A 16,001-nucleotide genomic window follows, 5' to 3' on the forward strand; every position below is an offset into this window, starting at 1 on the left:
ACAGGAATCTCAAGTATTACAGGGAACCTCAGCAGCTTACTCCTCACCAAGCTTGTTGGGCTGCCACAGTCCAGTCTTATCCAATCCAGTTCTCATGGCAGGCCAGTCACCTGCAGGTTCCAGTAGATACTCTCTCATGCAAGAATGACTTTGTGGAGCCACTGCCTGTTGCCACAGTTCTCCCAGAGAACCTTTGGCTTTCAGAGGGGGTGGAATCCCAAGTTCATCTGGTTTCACTGTCATTTTCAATTACAAAACAACAAAAACAACAAAAAATCAACCATCTCACCTGTGTTGGATGCTTACCAGCACAGATCACTCATTCAAAATCATGCCAGAAGCCTTACTCTTGCCCAACAAGGGACCCACAAAAGAAGAGTTTGGCTCCTGAAGCTTGCCCACTAGAGGAGCTGGTCAAAGGAGCTAGGGGTGTATATACAATCTCTGCAGACCTGTACAAACACATCAAGAGTGAAACATCAAAGGATTTGACAGGTCCCAAACCACCTGGTAACATAACCATGGATGAAGATGGAACAAAATGTTTCAGAACAACTTGTCTGTATATCCCATCATCACAATGAAGGCACTTCATGTGCTCATATCATGATCACAAGAGCACTGGCCATCCAGGACACAAGGCAATGCTTGCAAAGATGAAAAAGGAAGTATGGTGGGAAGGAATGTGGAAAGATATCAAAGACTACATAAACAGGTGCCTGGTATGTCAAACAACCAAGGTGATAACTCACTCACTCTGGCCACCACCAACACCCCACAATGTCCCAAACAACCCCTTCCCATTTCAACAAATATCTATGGATCTGATCACAGATCTCCCCATGTCTGGAGATGAATGATGTGATTCTATTCTCATGGTCATTGATCAGGGTCTTACCAAAGCAGCAATGTGCATACCCTGCCACAAGACTATTGATTCCATCAGGATCACCTGACTCTTCCATTGTTTCATCTACAGTGGCTCAAAAAACTGTCCCAATGTTTGTGCAAATTTGACTGATGGGAGTGTAGCATGTCAGTGATTAAGAACTGGTCCAAATGGTTAGTGTGGGGGGTAAAGCCCATGGTCTGGGCTTTCTAACAAGTCCTGGGTGATGATGGCCAGGTGAAAACTGGTGGAGGTATGACCCATTTGGTGTGGTGACTCATTGGGACAGTTTTTTGAGTTTGAACCCAGTCTGCATAGTTTTGAGTTTAACAAAGTTTAAAATGCTGTGGGGTGGATACTAATGCTTACATAATATATCACATGGTCTATTAAATGATTTGTCAGTATACAAACAATGCCAAACATTGAATTGTAACCATTAACACTCCCTCTTGTACCACAAGTGAATGTGCACACTCAATCCTGGGATATCTGCCAAATTGTCTGATGGTGTCTCCACCAACAGAATGCACAGCTACTATTATGTATAATACATCATTCAAAAGCCTTCATTGAGTAGAACAAGGTTCCCAAAAAGCAAGAGGTGTGATAGCAGAACAGGCAAGATACAATGTGAGCAACCTCAACAGACACCAGCATGGGGAGAAGGACAGACCACTGAGCAATGGCAGCTGGGGAGATTGATGCAAAACTCTGGGAGATGGTGAGAAACTCCTGTACAGACATGCACCAAGAGAAATCACATAGATCTGACCACCCAATCCCAAGTTACATGCTAAGGTGCCTCATAGCCCTTCTAACCAAAAACAGGTATATCTTGACAACTACTGTTTAGGGTTAGATGAATGAGGTGTCCCTAAAGAGAGTTCAGCAATATGGTGTGAAAAGCAAGAGAAGCAGCCTATGGACAGACAAGATACAGTGACAAGACCTCAAGGGTGACTGTTCCCACAAAAGTGCAAACAATTCCAGAACTGCTTCGCCTATTCACACAAATCAGGTACCAACATGGAGCTGTCATCGAAGAGTATCATCCTCCCAAAAAGTGAGAGACAAGAAGCAGAAACAAGCAAGATGCACCCTCACTGAATAATAAGGTTTAGTGGGGTTGCTTGTTTCCAGATTCCCACTCATGAGAAGTCATTGGCCTAAGCATATAAGTCTGTCTCTCAGAGTAACAGTCATTGATATTAACATAGTTGTATCCAACATCCTACAGGTGCAAGTTGAGTATATGTGCTGAGGGTGGTGCTGCTATGGAGATACACACCACTAAACCCAGGGATATCAAGAGGTTGGCATTCTTGATGATGATGTCCTCTCTGATGTCACACTGTATGCAGTGTATATCAATCATGGCAGATTACAAGACATGCAAAAGACATACATAGTATGCATTCCAGGCTGTATGTGGAGAACATCATGACCAGGAAGCTTCCTGATGCAGTAGTCATGCCCTAGAAGAGAAAGAAAGACAATCTGAGGGCAAGCATGAAGATGACAACTTTGCTCAGGTATGGCAGCCAGCTAGCCACATCTGCAGACAACTGAGCAGTTAGCATAGAGTGCATAGTGTACTGCATAGCTACACATAGTGGATGTAGTGTGTACATGTGCTGATTGTGCCAAGGATTCCTGGACACAGTCTAAGTCCAGGTCTGGGAACACCTTCGAAGCTCACAAGTAATGATGGACTGGACCTCCGGTCATGTGATGATGACATAAACCCTGAGGGGCAGGGTAAAGAAAGAAGAGGAGAGGGGCACATTGTTACCACAATATTCACATGCTTATCATGACAGACAGTGGCATTTGTCACTTGCTAGTAGATGTCACAGATTCAGATAGTGACGAGCATATCAGCTACAAGTTTGTTCGATGAGAATATGCATTCAAGGCTGTTGCCTATCAGCATGATGTGACTTGTGTATCTTTATATCTGACAGGCCCAAAATTAATATGTTCTGCTGATGCACTGCACAAGCTCATGGATCACTTTCCATTCTTCACAGTGTCTGACCTGAGAAAAATAGCCCATCATCATGGTGTGGTTCTCTGGAGCCACTGGAATCAACATATGTGTAAGGACATGCTTGGGCAGCATCAATGTATTCAGGCATGTGCCACCCTACAGTACATGTTTCGGGGTTTGAGACAACCATGCAGCAGTGAAGTGATTCAGAAAGCAATGCAGGTTTCTCATGTATCAGATGCAAGTGTGTCTACCAACAGAAATGACAAAGGTGAAAATACAAAAGTGCTGAAAATGGCAAGCAGACCTAAGACAAAGAAGATAACTGAACACAAGAGGGTCTGCAGTCCCTATCCTCCAAAACAAACATTCATGGAAAAGTGTGATATCATTTGTGAGTGGCAGATGAAGGTAACTGCAGATCAACTACATCAGGGAGTGTGTGCTGTCTGCACACAGATGTACAATTGTACCAACCTTTCAGATGTACTGCCCATGAAAGAGATGCTACTGTTACTGAATAATGATATGTTACCTGAAAACATACTCCCTCAAAGCTATAATCTCACCATATATCATGGGGCTATTCTGTCCCCACATGGAATGACATCCCTGCATGAGATGGTGAATCTTCACATGTGCTCTACATGTTGCAACATGTTGACTGCAAAAAAGACATGTCAGCCAAAAGATGCTATTGCCAATTTTCAGTACTACAGCAAGGAACAGCTGCCTCCTCATGTGGGAGAAGTGATCCAAAGTGTGAGTCCCTTTGATCTTATGTTAATCATGATGTGTCATGCAACTATTATCACTCACCATTACCAAACCAGGAGTGTACAGGGAGGTCGACTGCCAGAAGAAGCCAGCCAGGGTTTTAACAGAGGCAATGTAGCTGTCCTGCCACAAGACCCTGGCACACTGCACAATATTCTCCCTCTGAGCTTGGATGATATAAATGTGTCAGTCTGTGTTGTCTTTACAGGGGGTGCTTTTAGACCATCTGTAGAAGCCTTGTGCACCTTCATGCCTGTACTTGTTATGAAGTCAAGGGTGAAATGTCTTATTGAATGGTTATCTAACAACAATGAATGGTATAGTGCAAACAGCATACATCTTAGTGATGAAAACCTCAACTCACTTGTGGAAGGGGATAATGACAGCAGTGTTCTTCATGGCATTCAGATTGCACATGTTCCATCTCATGATACATTTGATCCTGGCATCAATGTGGATTGGGAGAAATTTGTTGGAACATAAAGTGCCCCTGTGGTACTTGACCACTGTGCGATGTTTTGGCTGCTTACATATGCTGAAATAGCGCACATACTTGTAGTATTTCCTATTAGTATTCCCTCAGTAGTTTGTTCACTACTGAGGGTAAGTCCATTCATATTACAAGTATTCTACTATACTGACATCCTGTAGTAGCCTACAGGTATATCTAATATATAAGTAGTTGGTTCACTACTGAGGTAGCCTACAGATATTACTACAAAATTATCAGTAGATTTGGTTATGGAAACCATTGCTTACACTCAAGGAGATCATTTGGAGTGGCCACATCATGCAATGAAGGCTGCAGCCCTTGTGCATGCTCTTGGCAGTAAAAAATTCTTAGTCAGTTGAATGGGATCAACACTTATGAACAATAATTCACTGTGTTTGCTTACCATGTTGTCTCCACACTTGGATCCCTGGGGATTGGAGGATTTAATCATCCAGCACAACAACCTGAGCAGTGAGTATTGTTTGAGTGGCAGGTAAAAAACTTATTGTGTCAAGTGAACTCACCCTTTTCTCGCAATTCCACCTTTGCATTTATCTGTTGGAATATCACTAGAGGATAGGGCCGTTGGGGACAGCAGGCACCTTGTTTATGGACACATCATTGAATCGCATAATTTACAGCTAGCAATCAATATTTGTACCAGTCTAACATTTCCATTGCAGTGTTGTTGGAGGTCACGCCCCTTTCTCGCCATGTCAGCATCACCACCCATGCTCTAAACACACCCCATCTGCCATCCTTGCCTCGACTCCATCCCCCTGTTATATGCAAATGAATCTTCAACAATGTGCTATTATTCCTTGGAGCTTTTGGTGGCCATCTTCTAAGTTTCCTCACTTTTGATGAAACACTGATCAGAGAGAAGATCCCTTCAGATAATGAGTGCATGCACAGCAATGTCAGTATTGGGTACTCACATGTCATTGTTGAACACAAATGAATAGCCATCCAGAAAGGCAGGATATGTGCTGCATATGCACCCACCCAGTAACCACATGACATTGATGACCCCCAAGCACTTGAGGATGTCAGTGGGCTTCATGACATCATGATGGAGATCAGACATTTGAAGCCATAGACAGCCACTGTTGGTCAAATTGCAGGGCATACACCTGCAACTGTAAGGCAAATGATGATACTCTTTGCAGCTGCCAAACTCGGAACCACATGTGCTGTATTTCCGCAGGGCTGCCATGGTTTTGAAGCTGATTGAGCCATAATAAATAGGATGTGGGTTGATCAGCACATGGTGATGGAATGTCAGGTTGGGATATTCACAAAAGATGGTGTCAGCACTGATGAAATTCATCACTGCTGTGCTGTGGAATTGAAATAGTGGGGAGATAGCAGTTGATGTCTTCAAGACAATGACATCAATGTAATGAGTGCCATTGGCATATGTGAGAGTACTGCAAATGGTGGACATGTTGTAAGGACTGGCATCAATGACTCAACATCTGAGTGGATATCTGCAACGAGAGGACCAAAGGCTTGTGGCTCTCAATCATAAGATGACATTAGACTTGGAAAGAGCCAAAGTGATGTAGATTGCACTTGCACCAAACTAGAGTACAAAGATATATGCCTTCAATTCACTGCCACCATTGATTGGTCTTTGTCTGCATGTAAACCCTTTGGCTTGGAGTTTGAACAAATGAATGGGGATGGTCTAGGCATGCAACCATACATGGGCACATGCCTTCAATTCACTGCCACCATCAATTGATCTTTGTCTGTGAGTTAACCACCTTTTCATTTGAGCTTGCTACAATTGTACATAAATGCAAGTACATAAATGCATGCCAACAAATCTTCACCCACATGATTTGAATTGGACTTTGTAAAGAGGAATGTTCACAGATGTCGAAAAATGAGTGACAAATTTTGAAGTGCAATGACCTTGTAAACAAGGTGATTCAAAAGTGGAAAGCAAGTGAGAATACCACATTTTGTATTTTGTCTGCCCAGCACCACATGCTTGTAAAAGAGCTGCATGAGAAGGAGGCCTTGGTGTGCATGTTGGCAGAGAAACTGCATCATGATGTTAATGCAAGAGTGGAGTCAACAGAGGAAAAATGCATGCTAGCCTTGTTCTGAGAACTTAGTGTCATCTGTCAAACACTGCCAGGTAGTGACAGTTACAAACTCTGCCATTGCAATGAGATTTGATCATTGATATGCAAATTGGGGACACCTGCATTCTTTATCACATTAAACCCACATGATCTAACCAATGTCCTGGTAGGCCATTTCAGAGGTATCAATGAGTGCCAATGGCATTCGATGACTTTGTACAAACAAGCAGTTTTCATAGCATCACACCCCACTGTGGCTGCAAAAGCATTTGATGTTCTTGTGACAGCTTTTCTGCATGCCATTGTGAAGATTAACAATGGGCCTGGCTTGTTTGGAAATTGTAATGGATATTATGCAATGGTTGAAGCACAGGGAAGAGGATCATTGCACATGCACATGTTGCTGTGGGTGGAAGGGCATCCCAATCCCAATGAGCTCCAGAAATCAATGGTACACAGTGAGTCTTTCCAAAATGAGGTGATAATGTGGTTGGAAGATCTAATAAAATGTGAACTGCCTGGTGACCTGCTTACAGATGATACTCAGCATTTGAATCAATTACACAAGCCACAGTGCAGAACAGAGGAATCTGACCCCCAATTAGAGCAGGTGCCCCAGTTGAGCAATCATGATGCAAACACCTTTGCCAATGCATTTCAGCTATTTGTGCATAGATTAGCCATTGAATGTACTGTAACTGGCATGAACACATGCCAACATGTTTCAAACATCTTTGAGCAGGCAAGCAACTAGGGGATGGTAATTGTTGCATGCAAATCAATGGTTCTGCATGCACTACATCTAGTCTTGATGATGATACAAAGGCCATTTTGCTGAGATGCAGTCATCCTCACATCAATAACTATAATGATATTGTAATATATCTAATGCAATGTCACATGGATATCAAGTTTGTTGGCTCAGGGGCAGATGCAAAGGCATTGACATACTATGTTTGCAACTACATTATGAAGAAAGATCTTCAGGTACATGTCAGCTTACAAGCCATTCAAGCAGCAATGGAAAGTCATGCAGAGGTTCATGAACAATGTTGATGCATCTGCAGCTGCATGCAAAAAAAACCTTCTGATGAAGACAGTAAATGCCATGATGGGCAGGTGTGAGATATCTCATCAACAAGTAATGAGCCATCTGGTAGGGGGAGGGGATTATTATACAAGCCATCAATTCTGCACAGTTCACTTTCATGATTTCATAGATATTGCTCATGCACATGAGCAACATGTTGATGGTTTCTGCACTTGCCCTGATCATGGTCTTCCCAACTGTCCCAATAACTTATATGGAGAAATGTGCTTGGCTTTTACAAGCCCTGGCTCCATATTGGTGGTCTCAGATACCATTGATTACTTGATGTGACCCATGCAAGAGCCATTCGATTGAATGTGTTTATGGGAATTCTTTGAGTGAACATTAAAAGTCAGAAAAACTGGTAAAGGGTCAGACCCAAACATAGATGATGACGATGGGCAGCTACATAATACTGAATGCACACCATATACACAAAGACAGAGAGCACTGTTCACAAACAGCACCCACCTACAGTTTGTGTCTCATGATATTTGCTTGCAAAACAAATTTGTCATACCTGTTCTTATAGGCAATTCAATACTGTTGCCCCACAAATTGGATATCAATATGGAGGAGTTTAGTCATGTGATGTTGTTGCTTTTTAGACCCTGGCAAAAACCATCTGAGCTGCTCAATGATTTCCCATGTTGGACTGAAGTTTTTGATGCATACCATTTTAGTGACAGTTCATCCCAAGTAATATCCAACTTCCTGATAGAAATGGAGTGCAAGGATGCCAGAGATGGTCAAAGAGCAAGATACAAAGTGCAAGGACCTGATCTAACAGTTGGTTGATTTGTACCAACAGTGTCCAATGATGTCAATATAGATTGTCTTTGTGATGCTCCGCTGCACAATCATGAGTTAGATCAGGTGTTGGACAATGAGATGGAGAACTTACATCCCTTTGATGAGGATGACACCTTAACCAACTGCATTCCAGAAGATGAGCTAGAAATTATGCACATGATTCACACATTCTGATCTTTGGGTTCAACAGTGGTTCAATGCGATTTTGACAATTCCCACATCTTCAAGGCTACTGCTAAGATGGAAGAAGCCATGACTGTTCACAACAATTACATGTCCGTGCAGAGTAAAAGAAAATGACCAGATAAGGTATCTAGCATTGAAAGTGGTTTTGTGCATAGAACTGACCCCCTGCTGAAATGACCTTGCATGGAAGCACATGTTTCCATTGAAGAAATTCTACAGAATAGTAGCAATGATAATACACAGCAGTCAAGGCCTGTGTTGGATAACATTTCCCATGAAGAGCTTCTCTATGTGCTCGTAAGAAAATGGAATTTACAGGATAATGCAGAACAACTACAAACTTTTACAATTGTCTTCAAACACATGATGCATGACAATCCAGAGCAGTTACTTATGTTCATCACCAGTATTGGTGGGTCAGGAAAGAGTCACCTTATCTGAGTGATTGTAGATGCATTTGTCTCATGTGATCATCAAGACAAAATTCATTTGAGCACACCCACAGGTAGTGCACTGTGCATCATTGATGGCTACACCATCCATGCATTAATGCTGATGAGCATCAGAGCACTTGAAGGGAAGAATGCCACAGTGAGTGGTTCCCCTAAAAAACAGCCAGATAATGTCAATCTAGATGAACTACAGGATACCTGGCATGGTGTCAAATACCTCATGTTCAACAAAGTATCAATGGTTTCTGCTGAGCTGCTTGCCAATATTGCCAATCATCTGTCACTGGCAAAGGCAGGCGATCCTACTGCATGTGACAAGCCCTTCAGTGGTGTACACATCATTTTTGCAGGTGATATGGGCCAACTAAAGCCTGTGAACAGGACAGCATTATACTCACATAGTGTTGTGTCAAATCTATCCAGTTACACATTTGAAACTATCAAGAGCCAGGGTTGCCTGTTTGGGGCCTTCCTATGGAGGTCTTTATCACACATTGTACAGTTGGTTCAGAACAAACACATGAAATCAGATCCTGCCTTTGTTGATCTCCTTGGACATGTTAGGATTGGCAATGCATCCACAAAGACTTCTGACAGGTATTCTGATTTCAATCTGTTACAGTCGAGGCAGCTGACACATTTGCAAAAGCACATGGCAGAGGATTTTGCTACCTTTCACAGCGCTCTCATCATTTTTGGTGAACAGCATTTGTGCGATCGATGGAACGAAGAAAAGGCATTGTCATTCACATCTGCATTGGGGCAGGAACTCAATTTTTATTACACAGAACACTTTTGTCAAGGAGAGTGTGTAACTGGCACTGACAATGACCACCGCACATTTGTATGCTCTAAAGAATCTAAAGACTACCTTGGGCATCTACCTCTCCTACCTGGAATGCCTGTTCTAATTACAGAAAATCTCTTGGTCACTGGTAAAGTCATCAAGGAACCCACAGTATTGTTCAGGATATAGTATTCCTAACTTTCAATGAAAAACATGTGGCATGATGTATCTATGTTGAAATCCTGGCATCTATGTTGAAATCCTGGCATCTATGTTGTCATTACCTGGTGAGGCCAACCACATCATAGCTATATTTCCTCAGAACTGTTCAATAACTTATTCTCCAAAACATGCAGGGCAATTCAGATTTACACAGTGACAGGTCCTGCTGATTCCCACATGGGCATTTACTGACTACAAGGCTCAGGGTGCATCACTCTCCAAGGTCATTGTAGACCTCACAAGCATGAGGAGTGTGCAACATGCATATGTGATGTTGTCTTGAGCAACCTCGCTCAAGAATGTCACTATCTTACACCCCTTCTCTCCAAGATGCACTCTTGGGCATTTGCAACAGGATCTCCATCTTGAGTGGGATCGCCTTGCCATGTTGGACTCCTGTACAACATCAAATTATCTCATCCAACATGTCCACACACTCCCTATTTAATTTGCATGTACATAAGTAGAATCATTTGAGGGGTATTCCGAATGTATAAAATACTTTTATAAGGGGCTGCTCTCTCTCTTCTCTACAAAAATCCAACTGCACATCATGTCTTTCTTACTGTCTGCCAAACATCCTCTAGTAGCCAATTTGTGGCCAGAGAACATTTCATCTATCATCCAAAGCCAAATGGATGTATCTTCCTTGCAACAGTAGGAATGCTTCCCATGCTCTCTTGAGCACATGGTACAGTGGGCTTCTGTAGCTAGATATCCCGCTTTGACAGATAAATCCCATTCACACATGCTTGTCTACAAAACACTACCTGCAACTGAGCAAACAACCATTCTGTATCTGATATTGGTCCACATTTATGGTTACCTCCATGGGAAGTTCATGTTGGGTGACATTGGAGATTGGGATGGGTATGTACAATGTCCTCTGATTCCCTGCTTGGAAGATTTCATGTTTCATGGCCTACAGTGATGTAAATAAAGCATTGTATGCAATGCAACATCTGACTCTGTCTTTGGGTGGCTGTTCCATTGCATGGCAAAACCAATTGGACCACCTCAATCTTGCAGCAAATTTTGCCAGCCATACCTTGAAATTGCCATTGCGATCCATTCAGTTCCACCACAGACTATATTTGCAATGTAAAGTGTTCTTTAAAGTGATTCAATTGCTGATCACTATCAACATATCTGATGCTTTTCTCAGTGTGATGGCATGCGACTTGACAGTGATACAACTCATCAGACAACAAGTCCTATGTTTAGTTCCCAATGCCCCAACTTGCCTGCAATGCCAGGATATCCATGGAAATGGAACAGGGTGATTGAATTACTTGCAATGGACAATGCCAGAGTAATATCTCATATTCATGAAATTTCACTTGCTGGAGGTAATCTCATTGAAGTTGATGCTGAACTTAACCTCATTATCTTGCATGCCTGATCTCAGATGGCCTGCTTACCAGTATTCTTGACATGTAAACAAGTTCTCCACCTCCAGGAAAAGAGGTCCAACCTCATCAGTAACTTCTTGGCTTATGCATTTTGCTCTTCTTACTATCTACTTCAGATCCCCACAGCTCCTATGCCAGACAGCAACACTCATATAGTCAAGTGCATGCATACTACCAAGCCAACAGTAGAGACTGCCTCCCCACTCCATACTGAGATCAAATCACCTGTCATGACTCCTGAGCTACCAGTAATGGAGAGTCCCATGTCTGACATGTAAAAACTGCAGTCCATGACGATAGGAAAAGGAGTCTACATGGCAGTTGGACTCTCAATAACTCGGCATTAGGTAGTGTTAGGAAGAGTGCCCCTCAGAAGGACCCTATTTTCTCTTTCCTGCATATATAAACTGTATGGTGTCTGATTGTAATTCATTGTTTCCTGTCCACAAAATGCCTCCCAAGTGCAACCTGCCAGACATGAAAGAACCTCCTGCAAAGTGCACGCATTCAGGGGCTTCAACTGTTGTTCCCAAGACTATTATCATCCCTGCAGCAAACCTGCACCAACAAACCCATGCTCCTGTCTCACCTGATGTGATCATGCTAGCATCTCTGACTGCTGACACATTGAAAGGAAATGCTGAACTATCTTCACCTGCCATGACTGTGTTGTCTTTGGCTGAGGATGGTTCAGATGAATCTGTGCACACTCTCAGTAGCATCGAGAATGCCGACAGTGTGCACTTGTCTGCAATGAACATCAATACTGGACTGCACCTCACAGAAAAACCAGACATTTTACACATGGTTCAACAGCTGCCCAACAAAATTCCACTGAAAGAAGCTCCATCTACTGCCAGTGCCATGACCATAGGGGCTATAGTCCCCACAGAAATTGGCTGCTTTATTGATGATGATCACATTTCTGGTTGTTCTGAGGCTCTGCAGAAGTACATATCTCCTCTTGTCACTTCCTCACATCTCACCAGAATCTTGAAGCTGCATTTGTGCAATATCATCATATTGCAATGAGCATGTGAATACATATGCGATCGGGCATCTTCCCCAGACAGCGACATGGGGCAGAGCAGATCCCTACAACAACCATAGCAAAGAACTTTGCAACACTATCAACTATGAGTGAATAACTATATGGATTCCAGGTCACATCTCCCATGTTTGGTTCCTAAAGAATGGTGCCCCCAACAACCAATGCTCTGTCTCAGTGTTGCCACTCTCCAATGCAGTAGGTCACTACACAGATCAGCTAATATGTGGCCTATCCATGCCAGCACTAAGTATGATTGTTGGATTTGATATTGCCAGGTTCTGACAGCATCTCTCAGCTGTGTCTGATGACTTGACTACCATACTGGTGCATGCCATGCATTGGCAGAGTCCTAGGAATGGGGGAAGCATATGTTGTTGCCTTTTCTCTCTACTACTATCTCCTTATCCTTCACAGAGTACTCTCTTCAACTCTGTATACAATGCTCACCAGATTTTACAGGCCAAAAGCACTATGTGAAAGTTCATGGCAACTGATCTCAAAAAGTGGGATCTAGTGGTTTTGGAAACACACCTCATTCATTATCAACAGAAAGACCTTGGTGGCCATTGGTCCATCTTCCAGGCCCAGTTCAAACTTCAAGCAGTATATCTACTCCAGGATGGGCCTGAAACTGACAAAGAACAAATCGAGAACAAGACAGAAATTGCTGATCTTGCATTATGAGACAATGCACTAGGGTGTTGCTGTAAATTCATTGGATTCACATGATCAGATTAAACTGATGTTGGTTGTTGATATGATCCCAAGAATTCCATCTCCTATACACATCCATTGATGGTACTATTTCTTAAGGGCATTGCCGATCTTAAGGGGGATGAAGAGCATATAAATCCCCTCTCATATCTTTTCTGCAAGTACCATTGTTCCAAAATTACTCTCAGGTCCATGTCTGTTCCCTAGCTTTGTGCATCTTTGCTGTCCATTATTAGCACTTATGTTCAATCTTCACAGAAAAATGACTGTCTGTGGTTACAAACACTTCTTGCCATGCACTGCTCCCTATGTCATATGGACCTTTCTAGTGGGGAAAACACCAGGTCCTCATATGATGTGGATCCATCCTGAGAGAAACTACAATATCAGCATCACCAAAGATCAAGTTGTCTTTCCAGCTGGCACTGTAATCACTTCTAAATCATTCAACATTAAGGACTGACACTACCATGTATTCTTTGACACTGACTGTGATCACCACAATCACAAGAATACTACTTATGTCTTTGTGTGGCTCCTGAGAAATGGCAAGGCAATCAACATGTGCACAGAAGATGATCTTCCAGACATCCTTGTTCTACTGTCTCAGTATGTTGTCTGTCTCATGTCTGTGTCTATCCATCCTAAAGTTGCCTCGCTCTCCAGGATGTAAACCTCCTTTACATCGCACACATGCTACTGTAATCAATCAACCCACTTGAAAAACACTAATAATAGTTGAGGTCACTCCCTTTCTCATCCCCTTTTCCTCCCTATTCCAAGTCATTCCTAGCATTGCTCCTTATCCCTATCCCTGGTCATCCCTTTCTTTCTCCTTACCATATTTCATATAAATATAAGATTGTTTGTGAACCTCAGAATGTTCACCCACCTCGAACTGGTTGCCACATCTACCCTGCCCACCCAAATATGGATATGTCCTTTATAGACAATTTAGACATCACAATATTGGATAAAATACTTGGTTTCTGCAATGCCTGTGACATCACCTGCTTTGGCTCTACTTCCCAACACAACTCTGTCATCACCTGTGAATACTTGCAACATCATATACATGCTCTAGCTGCATGCTTCTTCCACAACCCTGAGATTCTAATGGACATGTTGCATTCTTGTGACACTGTCATCTCCAGTTCTAGTGCTCTCCATTTACTGTTGCCTGCCAGCTATACTACATGGTACCCTACAGACCTCGACATTTATGTGCCTCTTTGCACCTTCCATTACCTTACCTGGTTACTAAACAACCATGGCTACTCCTCCATGTCTAAAGGTGCTGTTAATCATTCTACCTATTCTTACTCAAAGATTGCCAGCATCTACACCTTCTCTGATGGCATTCATATGATGGATGTCATTGTATCCAAAACCTCTGCAGCATTCTCTCCTCTTTTCCAGTTTCACTCTACCACCTTAATGAATTTTGTCAGTCATGACCAGATCTTTTGTGTGTATCCATCCCTCACTCTGCACCATCTGTCCCTTATCAATCCTGGGCTTTTATATGCCAACTGCTTCAGTGACAAGCACATCGATGCTCTCCAGAAATATGTCCTGTGTGGTTTCAAACATGTCTGTTGTGTCCCAACTTTTTCACACACATCATGAGACATTACAATGTAAGTTAAGGTCCCACTTTCCCACCCTGCCTTCTAATGCATGCTAATGGTGGAAAAGCTTATGAAAATGATGTTATAATGACATAAGAATGATGGCAGGTTTCATCATCACTGCCCAATGTAGTCATTATATTTCCCTTAAAAGGCTATTTAAGGAGAGAGTGTTGTAAGGCATTATGATGAGCTCTGTCACCATCAACATGCCATACTGTCATTATAACACCCTTAAAAGGCTATTTAATGTATGCAGCTATGCTAAGGGATTATGACAGGCTACTGGCACCTGCCAACATGTCAACACTCATTATAATTTCATATTTATCATTACAATGCTACCTTCCACTCTACCAATGTCAACTCAGGTCAATGTAACATTTTTCTCATTCTCATCCTTTCATTCTCATTGTGATTCCAAGACATTTTCTTAAAAAAACCTGTGTGCATGGTGTTGACTACAGCATACTTAACCACATGGATATAGGTCATAGTACCTAAACTTGAGGCTAATATAAGAGGACAAAATGATGATGCAGCGATTCTGAGTAGGTGCAGGGTATCTATCAGGGAATAAGGAGTTCATAGCATGTAGGACTTGAGGAATCTGACATGTTTGATTGGTGTCAAGTCAGTGAGCTGTGGTAACTTAAAGCAGTGGTGACCACATACCTGCACTGCCAAAACCTCGCTGCAGGTCAGACGAATAGCAATCCCAGACCAGTGCATGGGGGGTTGGTTGGCAATGTGACAAGTGTGCACAACAGCTGGGTATAGGAATACTGGGGATGATTGAAGGGAAAGGAAGTTGGTGTCATCATCAGTGTCAGTGGTGATTCCATTTCGTCATTGGGGGCAGTGGGGAACTGTCAACATTTAACAAGGGCCAGTTAATAATAATAACTTGACAGTGCGATGGTGACAGGTACTTACTGCTGCAATGGTATGGGTGAAACTGCCTGACAAGTCAGTGGTACAGATGATACCCATGACAACAGTCATGGGAAGGGTGTGGAAGCAAGGAAGTTGCTGTGTATTTACAGTTCATTGGATTATATAATAATTCCCATCAGCTGGGTTTCAATACCTTACATTGACAGATAAATTGGCTCAATACTTAGTATGAACATTATTGTTGTCTATTTTGCATAATAAAGATGTACAGTAATCTACATGGGGTGTATGACTATGAAAACATACTAGCAGATATGTGCCAGTCACCTGGGGAGATGTCCAGCAAGAGACATAGGCGCAAACAAGAAAAATCCCAACCCCCACAACAGGGACATACTGTATCAGAGCCTGTGGTGAGTTGTACCATTTTGGGCAGGCTTCGAAGGCAACCATTATGGAGATGTTGGGCTATATGCAGGAGAAACAGGACCTGGTAGG

At 42.5% G+C, this 16,001-nt stretch overlaps 6 protein-coding genes across 6 annotated transcripts; 5 read left to right on the forward strand and 1 right to left on the reverse strand.

Annotated features, from left to right (window-relative positions):
* Positions 1-2,009: 2,009 nt before the first annotated feature.
* Positions 2,010-2,267, reverse strand: F5J12DRAFT_896612 (uncharacterized protein; the record flags this gene model as incomplete). The annotated part of the gene is made up of 2 exons (XM_051747960.1): positions 2,010-2,123; positions 2,181-2,267. The coding sequence occupies 2 exons, from the start codon at positions 2,265-2,267 to the stop codon at positions 2,010-2,012; spliced, it is 201 nt and encodes a 66-aa protein (XP_051596235.1).
* A 1,296-nt stretch (positions 2,268-3,563) lies between these two features.
* Positions 3,564-4,079, forward strand: F5J12DRAFT_682195 (uncharacterized protein; the record flags this gene model as incomplete). The annotated part of the gene is made up of 1 exon (XM_051740268.1): positions 3,564-4,079. A coding segment is annotated over one exon (516 nt), but the record flags the coding sequence as incomplete, so codon positions are not given.
* A 3,772-nt stretch (positions 4,080-7,851) lies between these two features.
* Positions 7,852-8,136, forward strand: F5J12DRAFT_726256 (uncharacterized protein; the record flags this gene model as incomplete). Its single annotated transcript, XM_051741709.1, has 1 exon — positions 7,852-8,136. A coding segment is annotated over one exon (285 nt), but the record flags the coding sequence as incomplete, so codon positions are not given.
* A 1,101-nt stretch (positions 8,137-9,237) lies between these two features.
* F5J12DRAFT_688462 (uncharacterized protein) lies at positions 9,238-9,714 on the forward strand (the record flags this gene model as incomplete). Its single annotated transcript, XM_051740347.1, has 1 exon — positions 9,238-9,714. A coding segment is annotated over one exon (477 nt), but the record flags the coding sequence as incomplete, so codon positions are not given.
* Positions 9,715-11,660: 1,946 nt separating this feature from the next.
* On the forward strand, positions 11,661-12,945 carry F5J12DRAFT_785719 (uncharacterized protein; the record flags this gene model as incomplete). The annotated part of the gene is made up of 4 exons (XM_051743277.1): positions 11,661-12,160; positions 12,374-12,456; positions 12,721-12,740; positions 12,811-12,945. 4 exons carry the CDS (start codon positions 11,661-11,663, stop codon positions 12,943-12,945), a joined length of 738 nt encoding a protein of 245 aa, XP_051596239.1.
* A 1,152-nt stretch (positions 12,946-14,097) lies between these two features.
* On the forward strand, positions 14,098-14,487 carry F5J12DRAFT_684608 (uncharacterized protein; the record flags this gene model as incomplete). Its single annotated transcript, XM_051740291.1, has 1 exon — positions 14,098-14,487. A coding segment is annotated over one exon (390 nt), but the record flags the coding sequence as incomplete, so codon positions are not given.
* Between the last annotated feature and the right edge of the window lie 1,514 nt (positions 14,488-16,001).

The sequence above is a fragment of the Pisolithus orientalis genome (genome assembly GCF_024613125.1).
Source record: "Pisolithus orientalis strain OTSU chromosome Unknown F5J12scaffold_41, whole genome shotgun sequence".
NCBI lineage: Eukaryota > Fungi > Basidiomycota > Agaricomycetes > Boletales > Pisolithaceae > Pisolithus > Pisolithus orientalis.